This window comes from Ambystoma mexicanum, chromosome 6p (genome assembly GCF_040938575.1).
Source record: "Ambystoma mexicanum isolate Mex_15411 chromosome 6p, UKY_AmexF1_1, whole genome shotgun sequence".
Classification (NCBI taxonomy): Eukaryota; Metazoa; Chordata; class Amphibia; order Caudata; family Ambystomatidae; genus Ambystoma; species Ambystoma mexicanum.
Window position 1 is genome coordinate 1,212,055,542 of NC_090935.1, and position 14,313 is coordinate 1,212,069,854.

A 14,313-nucleotide genomic window follows, 5' to 3' on the forward strand; every position below is an offset into this window, starting at 1 on the left:
GTCTGTATCTGTACCCATACAATCCCCAACCCACTTTTCTTCTGCACTTATCAGATATACCCTATCTGCTTAAACTTCCACTTGCCACTTGCTGGCTGCACCACCACGTTTTATTTATTATTATATATTCTGCCTCTCCTCTGTTCCACACTTTCCACCTCTCCACCCTTCCAAGCACCTTACCCTTTCCCATGCACTTGCGCGTCCTCAAAGTCACTGGGCCTAGTAAGATCGTTGTTTTTGTTCTCCCTTGTTCCCCTCCCTTTGCCTGGTCGCGCTCTGATACACTTGTGTACGAGCGCAATATAAATAAAATATAATTTCATTTAATTATTCAAATACGCTTTCTTACGTTTGCACGCACCTCAGAATCAGCCCCTCAGTGTGTTATGCCAGGGTGTAAAGTACTGCCTTTTCAGTGATTGCATCGTTTCTGCTTGGAAGGGCAAACTCCAATCTGGAAAATAAACTAGCAGCAGCCAGACTCTTCTGCTGAAAACAACCATACATAATTGTGAATTATGGAGTTGAAAGCATATCAACCCTCTTGCTCCTGCAATTTGTTAATTTCAGCAAAAAAACACGCATAATACACTTCAAAGCAAACTTACCTATGTGGCCACCACCAATGGTGTAAGTCTTCCCAGAACCAGTTTGTCCATAGGCAAAAACAGTTGAGTTGTATCCTTCAACCAAGGAAACTACCAGTGGCTTAATGCAAGCTGTGTAAACATCATCTTGGGTTGACTTCTTGCCAAATACATAATCGAAAGTAAAGACACGGTCCTTCCCAATGAGAACTTGCTGAGTATTTGGAACCAGCCTCACACATACTTGCTGGTTATGAAGGATTTCTTTGGAAAGCAGAGGCCTTACCCTCACAGCAACCTTAACTGCAGTCTCTTCCATGATATAGGCCCCTGCCTTCTCTTACTTAACATGGATTGTTGAACTGGAGTAAACTTCCTTCAGGATTGGTCTTCATAACATCTACAAAAGTAATTAAACCAAATTAAATGCATGAACAGTGGTGGAAGGTTATCTGCTTTTGAGCATTATAAAAATGTGTGTTCTGTAAATTAATGAGGGTGAGACAGAACAAGCATGGAATGTCTAAAGATTTGGATCATGAAGTCTAGTCCTCGATAGCTCTCAAAAACACACGTTTTTCAGGAACAATAACCAATGACTATGTAAGTAACTAATTTACATTGATTATACTCAATTCTAATTTGTTTAGGAATGGCTCTTGATGTCCGGCATTGGAGACATTAGCAGATCGTAATGCACAAGACTGCTGCATCAAAGAGCTCGCTTAGTCGATAATAAAAAATAATGCCCTAAGGGCTGCCACAGGAATTTCCAGAAAGGACCACATCTCAGAGGTCAGGAGGCAGGTCCATTGGATGCCCATCAAAGAGAGAATGGTCTTTAAAAACCCTCTCTCGCACACAAATGCCTCCATGACCTGGCTCCCCCTTAGCTGGCACAGATAATAGCAAAGCCTACTCCTTCTAGGCCATTGAGAGCAGCTTACACTAACATGATCTCCACCCCCAAGACCCAGAGAATGCGCGCAGGCGGCACTAGCTTCCCCGCCCTCGCGGCCTCCCAATGGAACGCCTTACCTAGGCACCCGAGGATGATTGACTCTCACCTTGCCTTCCGGAAAGCTATCAAAACTTTGCTATTTGTGTGACTTGTAAACTCTGATCATCTCGCCATACTATGGTGGATGATCAGCTCTGATGTTTGCAAACTGTCTAAAAATGTACCTCTGCCATTACTACAGTAAGCTGCACACTGTCGTGTCACTAATTTATCCACTAATTCTTGTATGTAACCTAATTCCAATTCCAATGTTACCATACCAATGTACCAATCACCACAATGTTTGTAACCAAAGACCAATGTAACCCAATTCACGCCTACCTACAACCTCATGTAGCAGCGCCTCAATGCCTGTGGGCTGTAGCGCGCTTTATAAATGCAAATAAATAAATAAATAATAATACTGGGGGTGCAATTCTGTGTCCCTCCCATCAAGCTATCAAGTGTACCAAACTAAAAGGAGAACACAAAGAGCAGAGCACCTTATTATGTACTTTTTAAAAAAAAAACGCTAGATTTTCCTATGCTTCCTGTGTAATTGTAATTGTTTATTTGTAAAGTGCTTATACCCAAGTGAAGTGCTTCAAGGCAGGAAAGGGAATACAGAAGACATTCTCATGCCTTGACGTTTCAAGATGATATAACAAAAAGTGACTAGCATACTAGGCCTGTCGGCATTACTACTAGTGCAAGAAGGAAGGAGAGAAGGTAGGAGAGTCAGAAGAACATACAACCCATAAACTACCGTACTAGGCCTACAACATTTCAGATAGTGCACGTGCATGACAAAGAGTGAGGTGATAAGGAGGGGGGGGGGGTTGAGGTGGAAGAACATACAGAACAAAAAAACTACCATACTAGGCCTGGCGAACTAGGCCTAGTACATTAGATCATGTAAGTGCGCAGACAGGAAGTGCAAGGGAGGGGGAGGGGAACAAGTGTGCCCAGTCCAGCACGGCCATGGGTTAAGTGCAGAGAGGTTGCCCTTCTTATGGAACATATGCATTCAGATCTTTTACTGCAATGCCCTTCGCTTGCAGAATGCATTGCAGTCATAATCACATCCTTTCATACTGCCTACATATAATTCTTTTTTTCACTCTCATGCCCCCTCACCATATTACACCCACCAAACAAATGTTAGAGTATCGTTTATTTCATATAATCTTGTGAGAACCAAGATCCCAATTGACGTAGCCATAAGTGACATCTGCACAACTTTAGCCTGTAGTATAAACAATATAAATGGTCAATGTTATTATACTATACATTGTCACACTGCAGTCGGTCAAACCATTCATTACTGGGTCTCTTTGTGTAGTGCACACCTAAATGAATCAACAGATTTGGCAACTAAGGAAAGTCAATCACATAGGTTGGTCAAGTGGAGAACTGGGATTTCGGCAAACATTCCTGGTAATTAAATCAGCAGACCAAACATCTCCTATCATCCTATCTTTAGTTTTACATCAACATACAATGCTTTCTGCATTGTCTTTCAAATGTCACACAGTGTAATGGGTTTGAATATGGTGACTTGCACTACACCAAATCACATGGTAAATCAAGCCAATTTATTTGACACTAAAAAGTATGATTCACTAAAATTGCGTAAGCTAACAAAGTATGTGGATTAAAAATGAATCTGTTCTCTACACTACCATGAAAGGAAGGGAAAGAAGTGTATGTCCGTGCTCTTCATCACTCTCAGGTAAATGAAACTATTATTTTTTTTTGTACTCTTTATTTCATTTTAAATTAACCAAAAATACAACACATTAAAAAGCATACAGGTATTGGACTATTATACCTTCAATTCAATGGGAAAAGATATCATCTACATCATCACCTTACAGCTGTAAAAGATTGTAAGTGAACACTCTGGACAATTGGTGGTCTCAAAATAAAAAGGTAGTCTTTATTGACTTGAAGAGAAAAGAAAAAATAAACAGCAGGATGTCAATTCTCCTTAATGAAGTCCAAAGTTAGCTGGGTTTTTTTGGGCTCCTCAGAGGATAGGGCAAGAACCTGGAACTAATCCTCGTAAGCCCAACGGAACACTGTAGCTTCTTCTTCGCCTCAGAGTCTGTTCTGAAACAGAAAGGAGAAGTTTCAGTTAGTCCCTTCTTGCTGTTTGCTTTAAATAGGGGCAGGAGTCCCCTAGTCCAATCAGGCCCCACAACACTGTGTAACCTTGATAAGCACCCCCCGCCCCCCGCAAGCCCGCCCCCATCATTCCCGAATGCCGGCCGCCATAATGGACTCATCACGGGTGACTTGAGGGGACTGCCTTTTTGTATTACACACATTGGTGTTTCGGGTAAGTTACAATACGTGTTTTCTAACTCCATGTGATGTCCACGTTTCCATGTTTTCATTCACTTTGTTAAGACATTCTGATGGCGTTTCATATGGTTTTTCCCTTCCCAGCGTGCGGGTGTTATTGCGTCCCGGCCGGTCAATCACCACACTCTTGCTGCTATGCCGCATTGACATCCATTCTCTCCCGTCGGCAGGGGCTGCAACTTGAAGTCTGCCCTTTTCAACTGTTAGCACCGGAGCCGGCGTCCCGCTGCACCTCTTTTGAATGTGGTCGCCTCTGCTGTTCTCTCCATGTGCACTAGACTTCTCGGGTGGGTAGCCCCTCCAGGGTATGTTCCCGCCCCACCAAACGTCTCCTGTGTCCTCGTCGAATGCATTCTCCAGTTCTGCGGGCAATCCGCATTCACCTTGCATGGCACCTGGCTTGAGCCCCTCTTCAGGGACAAAGGGTTTACAAAGATGTATCAAAATAAACCAACATTTTATCAATATCCCAGCCCTAACCTAGATTACAGTGACAAAGAACTACATACAAAACAAACCTACAGACAGAACATAAGACAAACACATATCCCCATGACTAACCCTCCACCCACATCCATCACACATATAATTCATAACCTGCACAATTATTCTGTCAAGTAATCATAACACTTTTTAAAGGCATGCCGACAGGTTAAAAACTTGGGGGCCTGTTTATAAAGTACACACATTCTCTGTCACTACACTCCTGTAAAAGGTTTACTTACCTCAAAATGCCAGCTACTAGAGCCAATCTATTTTGCTCATAGAGACACAAAGGACAATCCCATCTATTAGGTGGGTTCCAATCTACTACCAGGGGTAGATCTAAGCCAAAAACGTTAGGGGTGTAATTACTAGCAATGTAAGGAAGTAATCCAACTTGAATTGCTTTGCCATGCACAGTCTACATGAAATGTAACTTCCGAGTAAGTTGATTTTGAAAGTGGGTAAGGTTGCTAAACGAATGGAAACGTAAGTCACCTAACCTCTCTTCCTCATTTACAATCATTTCTGAAAAATTGTTCCGTGAGAACTACTCTATTGTCAAATGGAAGGCACCACATTTTCTGCTAGCCCTATTTTTTTTAAACTCATGACATTTTGCTCCCTTACACAATGGCAAAGTTGAAATTTCCCAAATAATTGCAGCTCTATAAGTAGCAGTTATGTGTTGATGTGCGCCTGGTGGCCAGGCCAGTGTACTATCTAACACTTGATATTGGAAAGACTGATATATCTACAAAGACGTGACTACATTCCAGCAAAGCTTTAAACAATGCTAGGTGGCCTCATGACATGTCTGATAACTCCAACTAGACCTGGCAGTGGCCATTCTCAGACTTGTGGGTACTTTCCCACTGTGACCTACTCATACTGGTTATGGAGCAGAGTATATGCTGTTTTTCACTAGAGGTCCAGAACGATGGGTATCACAATACAAAGAAAACTGAAAATGTGGACCCTATGGGCGGTTCACAAATGATACTGAACAAACCGAGTTTGAATCCCGACCCTGCGCTTAGAAACCATTTGTTGGTATAAAGTGCGTTATAAACGAACAATAATAATGTTGGTATGTACAGCAGGTTCGTGTAAAGCAGGTTCCTTATGTTTTATAGGGTGTTGTATGTGACAATGGCTTCAAAGCACCAAGAAAGTGTGATGAATTCAAGGATGTCATCACTTCTTTCCCTGGGAAAGCCCCGTCCTATGTGGCCTGGGGATGGCAGTCGCTACCTGATAATGACCGTTGGGGCGGCTCTATGAGGGAGGATCACCTGGGGGGGGGGGTAGCTCTCAGGGAACCCTGATGACATCAACTGAGGAAATCACATATCATCCTTTTTCCTTAAAGGGTGCTTCCCCAGTCCCCCATGCCTTAATAGTATGTTGTTACCCTCAATGGTCATCTCAGTGTAAGAATGGAATGTCTAGCCATCAATATCCCAGTAGGGAGACTATGCAGGCCACTTTAATGGGGAAGAGGCAGAGGGTGATGAGGATTACTCCCCAGGTAACCCGATGTTCATCTCCCTCAAGTTATTTAAAAAAGGATTTGCCATCTGAGACTATTGGAAATGCTTTTTCCCACTCTGTAAATAACGTGTCAAATGCCCCCTGTAAAATTACTAGAAAAATCACTTCAACCCCTACACATAGAAGATCAAACTTAAGACTCCCTAAAGGCATATCCTCAAACTCTGCCTGTAAAGTAACACAAATTGGCTTTCCTTTTTCTAATGTTGAAATCACTGCCCCAAGGAAGATGAGCCGAGTAATGAGGATCATGATAGGCCAGGAACATATGTTGTGTTCTAGATGTTTCAAGCGCCTGACAGTAGGCGGGACATTTACACAAAGAGATCAGCTGAGTGAGAGGCCCTGCAGTGCAAACATCTATCCACTGAGTGTTGACCGAGGGACTGCCAGACAGAAGCAAGGTCAATGGATCCTGGAGGCTCAGAAGAGAAACTGGAGGAGGAAGGCTGCCCAGTCCAGTAAGCAGTAGGAACGCCGGAGTGGGGAAGACAGTGTCCCGATGTGCAGCTGTACCGGAGAGCAGCCACTGCGCTACTGGTGTCCAGGAAGGCAAACAGCAGGCGAGTGGGACACGCAAGAAGGATGGGAACCGTACGGCAGAGGTGGCGAGCCTCAGAGAAGGTACTGGGACGCCCACAGGCTCTTGGCGGTTTACAGCAGGAGGACATCTATGCTGCAACAACCCGGTGAGCCCACCTGAGGGAAGAGGGGAAACTAGAGCATGCAAACAATGGTGCTGAAAGGAAACCAAAGTAAATATAATGAATTAAATGGAAAGGAAGATGCCATATAATTTAAAGAAACCGAACTATATGATAATATCAAGAGAAAGTTGCAAGAGTGTGCATTTATTCAAACAATGGTTGCGAAAGGAAAATACAGCAAATTAGCTGGAACGAAAGACGTTAAAATACTAAGAAACCAAACAGTGTTACAAAAAGAGATTGTCAAGTTAACAAGTGAACAGTCCTGGCAGGAGAGTATACTAGGCTGCTCTAAAGTATAGAAGTGTGCACCTGAAATAAAGTCCTGGCAGGAGAGTATACCAGGCATCTCAAAATACAAGTATATCAAACGAAGTATAAAGCCTTTGCAAGAGAGTACACCAAGCATTTGCAAGCGAGAGGTGTGTGTGCAAAAGGCAAGACCTGGCAAGAGGGCTTTCCAGGAAAGGTTGAATTGGACAATGTTATATGAGAGAATCCTGACAGAAAGATATCACGAGATAACCAAAGAGTGTGAAATAAAACATATCCCGGAGCAAGAGGAAGCCTGGCAGGAGAGTACACCAAACAGTACTTTGCATACTCATTCCATTTATATAAAAGGAACTCGGAGAACTAGTGAGGAGAAATCCAGGGTAAGGGAATTACCCTCTGAAGCTTTGAGCCATATTTATTTGGAACCTTTGTGTTGGAGTTAGCATTTCGTCTTTTGAACATTTATACATTTTTTTTCAAGGCCAAAGACATTTCCCTTTTACTTTAGAGTTGATTTTAGAATGTGAGGGTCAGAATAGTACATTGGACACAGGACTTAATGTTTTGGGCATTCTGAAAAAGGACCGACCCAATTGTTTTGTTTTGATAGGGAAAATACCTCTTAGAGCAAGGTCAACAAGGCGTTTTTCCAAACCCATTTTGTTTAATAAATGTCTATAGCCAAAAAAATGAAACTACTGTGTATGGGTTTCATTCCTGGTCCTTCACAAAAGCTAAACCAGAGATATGCTATGCCCCATCCCTGCATTTTGGTACTGGGGTGGGTCGGAAGACGGAGGTGGACACAAGTTAGACATTTGAACTTCTTTTATTTAAAGAGTAAAGAAAAGAGCTATCTCGCCCTACCGATATAGGGTATTTCCCTGACTAAGCAACTAAACTAAAAAGGTGCTTGTCTGGTGTCAGAAGTCGATCAAATAAAACACGTCCTCAGTCCAAAAGCGACATATAATTATCGCTACCACTAGTTACCATTAACTAAATTGGGCAAAAGAAAGTCTATGTTCGAATGGCCTCTCCTTTGCCGCTTTGACTTTTAGCTTGTTCTCAGGGTTTCTTCATTGATCACTCTCTTCAAATAAGACTGACTGGTCTGATTCACGAGTTCTTGAAACTCTTCCCAACTATTCATATACTTTGGCCTTGAACTTATATGATGCTCATCATTAGTGTTGTTGACATCAAATTTCAAACCTCTTCCTTGTACTTTATAGGGTTCACTGGTTTTATTGAGTTTGAGATTTCTTTCTTTCTTTCTTTCTTTCTTTCTTTCTTTCTTTCTTTCTTGACACTCTTAATTCACACCATGTATTAGTACTCTTCCTGGATTGGCATGCCTACTCGTCTTCAATTATCTCACATTTGTTCTTATTTCTGAATAGGTCCTTAGATATCTCAATATGTTGCGTTTCCCTTTTGTGATCACACTTAAAGCAATTATCGCCTCTGCTCTGTATTACGAGTCCTCGCTGCGGCCTCCCAGCACTCCAGCATACCCCAGTACCTGTGTTCATTGGGGTGGAGTTTGCTGAGCTTGGCACTCACTCTGATTTCTCATTCGGCTTTCCCGTTCCTTCCGCTCTGGTTTCTCACTCGCCTCTCACTCGGCATCCTTCTTGCTTGCCGCATTCAATAGACAGTGGCAGCTGGGAGCTTACTCCATTCCCAGTGTTCCTGGTCTCGTCGTAGTTGCACAAGCACCTGGGCCACCAGGGCACATCTGTGGTCCTGCCACCGCTTTGGATGGTGTGTTCCAGCCCGTCCGGACAATGGTTTCCCTGTTGTCCATTTCGCCAGCCCCCCAGCTTCTCGGATGGCTGTTCTCAGCTTCTTGGAGTGCAAGAGGACTTCCCCTGTGTACCGTTCTCTCTCCTATCCTCCGGCCTCCTCGTCTCACTTTCATACCAGCTTTTTCTTATAGAGATATGTTCTTCTCCTTTTCATGGCGAGCTTGAGTCAAAATGGTCTACAGCCAAACAGAAGGAAGACACAGTGTTTTTAAAGTAGGGCAGTCCCATGTATTTAGATAGTGTCTTTCAAAGGGAGTTCTCCTTGGGAATGGGAGTCCTTGTCCCCCAAGAGGGAGTCACGCCCAGTGAGATTCCACTTGCCCAGACCTCTAGAGAGGGTCTTGCAGAGCAGGCTCACCTCCCTTGCCTCACAAGGCCCTTTGGTGAGAAGGGAAGAATACTACTGATTCGTGACACACCCTTGCCCTTAAGTGTGTGGCTTCTCCATCAGGTTTTAGTGGGACTCTGCTTTGGAAGTCCACATTCCTTTGTGCCTTTCCTTTTCTGTGTTCCACTTGGAAGCAATGGGGTTTTAGGTCTAAGAACCATCTCATGACTCTTGGGTTAGTAGCTTTCCTCAGGCTCATCCAGATCAAAGGCAAGTGATCAGTAAGTAACCTGAACTTCCTCCCAGTCAGGTAATATCTCAAGCTTGTTTGATAGCCAAGGCTTCGAGCTCCACAGTAGCATAAGACTGTTCCCCAAGAAAGATCTTCCTGCTGTTATAGAAGATAGGGTGTACAATGTCATCTTGTTCTTGCAACAATACTGCGCCCAAACCTACTTTAGAGGCGCTGGTTTGCAAGATAAATTCTCGATTAAAGTTCGCCATTTTTTTAGCATGGGTTCCTGACAAAGGATGTGTTTTAGTCCATCAAAGCTTGCTTGATCTTTCTGTTCCCATGTCAATTTTTGTTGCTGCGAGTTCTTCAATTTATTAGTAAGGTTATCCGCCAAGTTTGAGTAATTGGGGATAAACCTCTGATAGTAACCGGTTAACCCTAGAAATGCTCAGAGAGTCCTTTTGAACTTGGTGTTTGCTGGACTGCTTGGATTCGTCAGACTGCGGTTGAATCAGGCCATTGTCCTCAAAGTAGATACTTGGAGGCGGATTGTGCCAGATGACATTTTCTGGGATTAGCAGTTAAGCCGGCTTTCCTGAGAGCACTGACAATTTCATAGAGGTGTTGTATGAGCACTGGCCAGCTGTTCCTGTGGATTACAATATATTCCACATAGGCCCCACAGAAGGCTGCATAAGGTTTTAAAGAGTCTGTCCATAAGCCATTGAAATGTGGCAGGGGTTCCGTGGAGTCTAAAGGGGAAGACTTTAAATTGAAATAAATCCTGTGGTGTAGAGAAAGCAGTTTTTCCCCCCATAGTTGAATTTAATGCCACTTGCCAATACCCTTTTGTAAGGTCAAGTGTTGAAATATACTAACCTGTACCCAATTTCTCAATCAGCTCATCAATCCATGGCATGGGATAGTTGTCAAAAAGGGATATTAAGTTTAACTTCCTGAAGTCGATACAGAATAGCCAGGATTGGACAGGCTTGGTGACTAAAACTATTTAGGGATGACCAGGGACTCTCAGAGGGCTCAATGATATGAGCCTTGAGCATTTCTTCCATTTCTGTTTCAATGATTTCTCTCCTGGTTTCAGGGAGTCTATAGGGCTTGAGGCTGATAGTTTTCCCTGCTGGAGTTGGGATATAATGAAAGAAGTTTGTAACTCTTCCCGGTTTTTCCGAAAAAAACTTTGGGAATTGGGATAGCAAGCCACTAAGATACTTTTGTTGGGACAAGGATAGTGAGGGTGGAATCAATTGATTATTTAGGTCTGAGTCAGTAAGGAGGGCGCCATGGTGACCGTGGTTGTTTCTACCTTCCATTTTTTTTCTGTAGTTTTACATGGTATACTTGTGTTTTCTGATGCCTAGCAGGTTGTGATACCAAATAATAGGGACCATTCTGCTCTAAGATTTTAAATGGTCCATACCACTTAGAAACCATCCTTTTCTCTGATGTTAGGAGGAGAAATAGGACTGATCGACCAACAGAAAAAGATCTAGCGATGGCATGTTTATTGTAGACGGCCTTCTGATGTTCTTGGTATTGGCCCAAGTGTTGCTTCAGGATTTCCATTAACGCCGTCATATGGGTTTTCAATTTTGGGGCCGTTTGGTTGGGAAATAGGTAAGATAGTCTCCTCTCTCTCTTTCCACGTTTCCTGTAGCATATCTGAAACATCCCGAGGTACAGTAACTCAAAATAGTGTGAGTGTCTAGGGGTAGGGCATGGGCACAAAGGTGGCATGTTGATTGGCAAAGACATTTAAAGACAACCAAAAATGGGGAAATTGGAGGAATACCTAACTAGCCTACCTTTAAGAGGGGATTATCTGCCTCAACGAAACTAGCTAATGAAACTGTCTATGTCAGAATGTCTAAAGTAAAGTTTGCCATCCTATCTCCAAATCCTAACATATCTCTCACAGCCAAACTCAATATAATGTGCAAGGATAAATGTCTTTTGACTGCCGACCTGCAAAAGAATGACTATGTTCAAACGGCCTCTCCTTTGACTCTTTGCCTTGGGTTTCTTCATTTGCCAACACTGAAGACATGGGGAGTAGATTCCACAACCCAAGGAAGAATACCCAAAAAACAGTCATCACAAAGACCATGCCAGTCACTTGGAATCTAGGTGGTGGTTGCCACAAACGAGTAGACCCAAACCCAATAGGGATGCTATGAAAGAACAGATGTTCTCAAATCACGAACCCGAAAAAACGCACACAGAGGAAAAAAGATGTAGGAATGCCCTAGCTGTGCAGAAGCCAAATATTAGCTGGGTGCACAATACGGACATATCTGAGGCAGGGTAAACATTGAACCAACTAGCGGTGGCTTGATGAAATAGCAGAGTGCATGCAACATATTAGATGCACAACACTAACATAGCTGTGAGCAAATTGAACATAACATTGACAAAGCTGTATGCAAGCTAAGCATTAGCTAGTTTGCTGGAATGGTTGTGTGCTAGCCAAACATTGAACAGACATAGCTAGAAAGGAAAAAACCTGGCTGTGCAAAGGTCCAACACTGCGTGTATATGCTATTATACCAATATGGCTGGGTGCAAGTTATAAATGAAAGCACCAGAGCGATGTAAAATAAAATACCTCAAAGGGTGTATTGGAGATACAAGGTCACTCATGAATGCAGCGAGTTTAGTCCGGCGCATGTGAACAAATGTGCACTCAACCATTAGGCATGCAACTATCAGACAAACACATTATATGCCCCCGATAGATAAGTTACAAGGAAACAAAAAGGCAACCGCAGCACGAGACGACCAACATACGTCAGGAGATGTATGGTACTGCTGTCAAGGTAAATAATGCACCTCCTTCCCCTTTTTACTTTTCACCTCAGACCACGGTCTAGTTCACCTCGGACCAGTGCACAATGCACCATTACCATGACAAGGTTTGGGGCTACAAGACCACTACAGTGGTGATGTGCACAGTATAAAAGACTCATGACAAAACCTATGCAAAGTAACGGGCCACAGAGTGGTAAAGTGCTCAAAAAGTCCAACGCACGTGTTAGCACGCCATGTGCCATGACATAGCAGTACCAGTGCACTCCCGTTCTTAGCATGAATGGCAGTCCAGTGAAGCCTCCAAGATGAATGGGATTGCAGAAGGGTGCCAAATAGAACTTTCAGCTGAGGAATTGGACATGTAGGGGATAGATGGACACCCTCCAACCCCCCCCCCATTACCTACGTAAGGGGTAAAGGGAAGGTATAGTCCCCCCCAACCTACCTGCCCCCACTCTCCTGAGGAGGGGGAGAGAGCAGAGGGGGCTCATTGTATTTTCTGTTCTCCACTGCTCTCTGAAAATTAAGGGTTTAGTGCCAGAGTTGAAATCGGCTCCTGGAGTCTTTGACATGCAAAATATTACAGCTGTTGCCCTTTTAATATAATAATCAATTAACTTTGAAAAACGAGCACAGGCGGGGTTAAAAGAGAGTGGTGCATTTGAAGCTATGTGAAAAGTTTGCACATTGACCAGCCCACCATACCATGTACTTTTAGGTTTAAGTATTCAGATTGAACAGTTGAGAAAGCTTTTCTGCATGGGTAAGACTGTGTCCAATGTATACAGTTAACAGAAATAATCATTTGGGTATTTTATATAGCGCCACCATTATGGGGAATACAGTTACTTATTACTGACATGGGGGTAGGGTTTCCAGATTTTGCAAACCAAAAACTTAGACACTTAAGTAAAGTCACTACCGCAGAAACTGAGGAGTGACATCAAAGGCTGAACACTGAACAATAAATGACAGACCAGAATCGTTAGACCCACAGACTAGAATAATAGTGTTTTAAAATTCTGCTAAATTTGGGGTATTTGTAAACACCATCACTCTTAATTTTGGCTCATTTCATCAATTTCAGGTGCGATTGGTATGGTCAAAACATTTAGAAGTTGATTTGGGGTCTTTCAGGGCTGAGTATTTTGGTTTACTAACGATGATACATTATTATAGTGCAACAATATTGGTGCATAAACATTTTCTACATCTTCTATTCTCTCTGGTTTGCACTCTTTTATGTGTTATTTGCTTTCTATTTTGGAGCATTGTGGTCTTCTGCGTAATAAGATGCTTATGTTAGCGCTGTCCTACCCCATGCCATACTTTCTTTGGACTTGTAACCTGATCTGCATTCGCCTTTTAGCAGAGTAATTCTCTTGAAATACCTTAAACTTAATTCTAAAAATTTGGACATTTGGATTCCAAGATGGCGGCCGAGGAGTGAAGGTGCATTTCTGTGAGCTCCCGGCTGAGCCCTAACAAGGTGAAATATTAAGCAGGATAAAACAGGAGAAGAACCTGACTTTCAGGGCGGAAAGGGTACGGCATCCAGAGGAAGGACAGTGTGTACACAGTGGCGGTGCAAACACTAGGTCCGGGGCCGAGCGATTACCAGTGAGGAATGGACCCGCACCGCCAAGCTGGGAAAAGAACAATGAGGCACCGAGACGGCGTGGGGTGCGCACATTGTGGAGGTGGAAAGGAGGACGAGACACGCTGTGCTGATAACACACGGACAGCAGCGCTCGCAGTCGTCGAGAGTACAAACGCATATGCAAAGGGAGGAAGGACAGGAGAAGCCTCTGGTATTACGGACATGGTAGGAAGCCCAGAAATACTTCCTACATGAACAGACTCCACCTCAGGCAAGGAACACAAAGATTAACAAGGAATTTAACACAGCGTCACATTGCCCAAGGGCTGAAAGAGCTGATAATTAAGGGAAAGCACCAATAAGAGGTGTGGGAGAAGGGAGGCTCTACCTGACTGTTGGTGTCAACATAAAGTAACGGAGAGAGAAGTAAAAGCCAGTACAGAAGTTGGCCTAAAGGCCTAGTGACCCCCTAAGAGGGTGAAAGTGACAGGTTGGGGCAGCTGGGTCTGGATGTGACAGTATCCTGGGAGCAGGGG

The 14,313-nt window shown here is 43.4% G+C and overlaps 1 protein-coding gene across 1 annotated transcript in view; it reads right to left on the reverse strand.

Annotated features, from left to right (window-relative positions):
• KIF27 (kinesin family member 27) overlaps positions 1–14,313 on the reverse strand; it is a 1,764,776-nt gene that overhangs the window by 1,716,600 nt on the left and 33,863 nt on the right. Inside the window, exon 2 of the mRNA XM_069625864.1 lies at positions 612–990. Within this exon, the coding sequence (XP_069481965.1) occupies positions 612–909 (298 nt within the window). The 5' untranslated portion in view covers positions 910–990. The remainder of the gene's footprint in view (positions 1–611; positions 991–14,313) is intronic.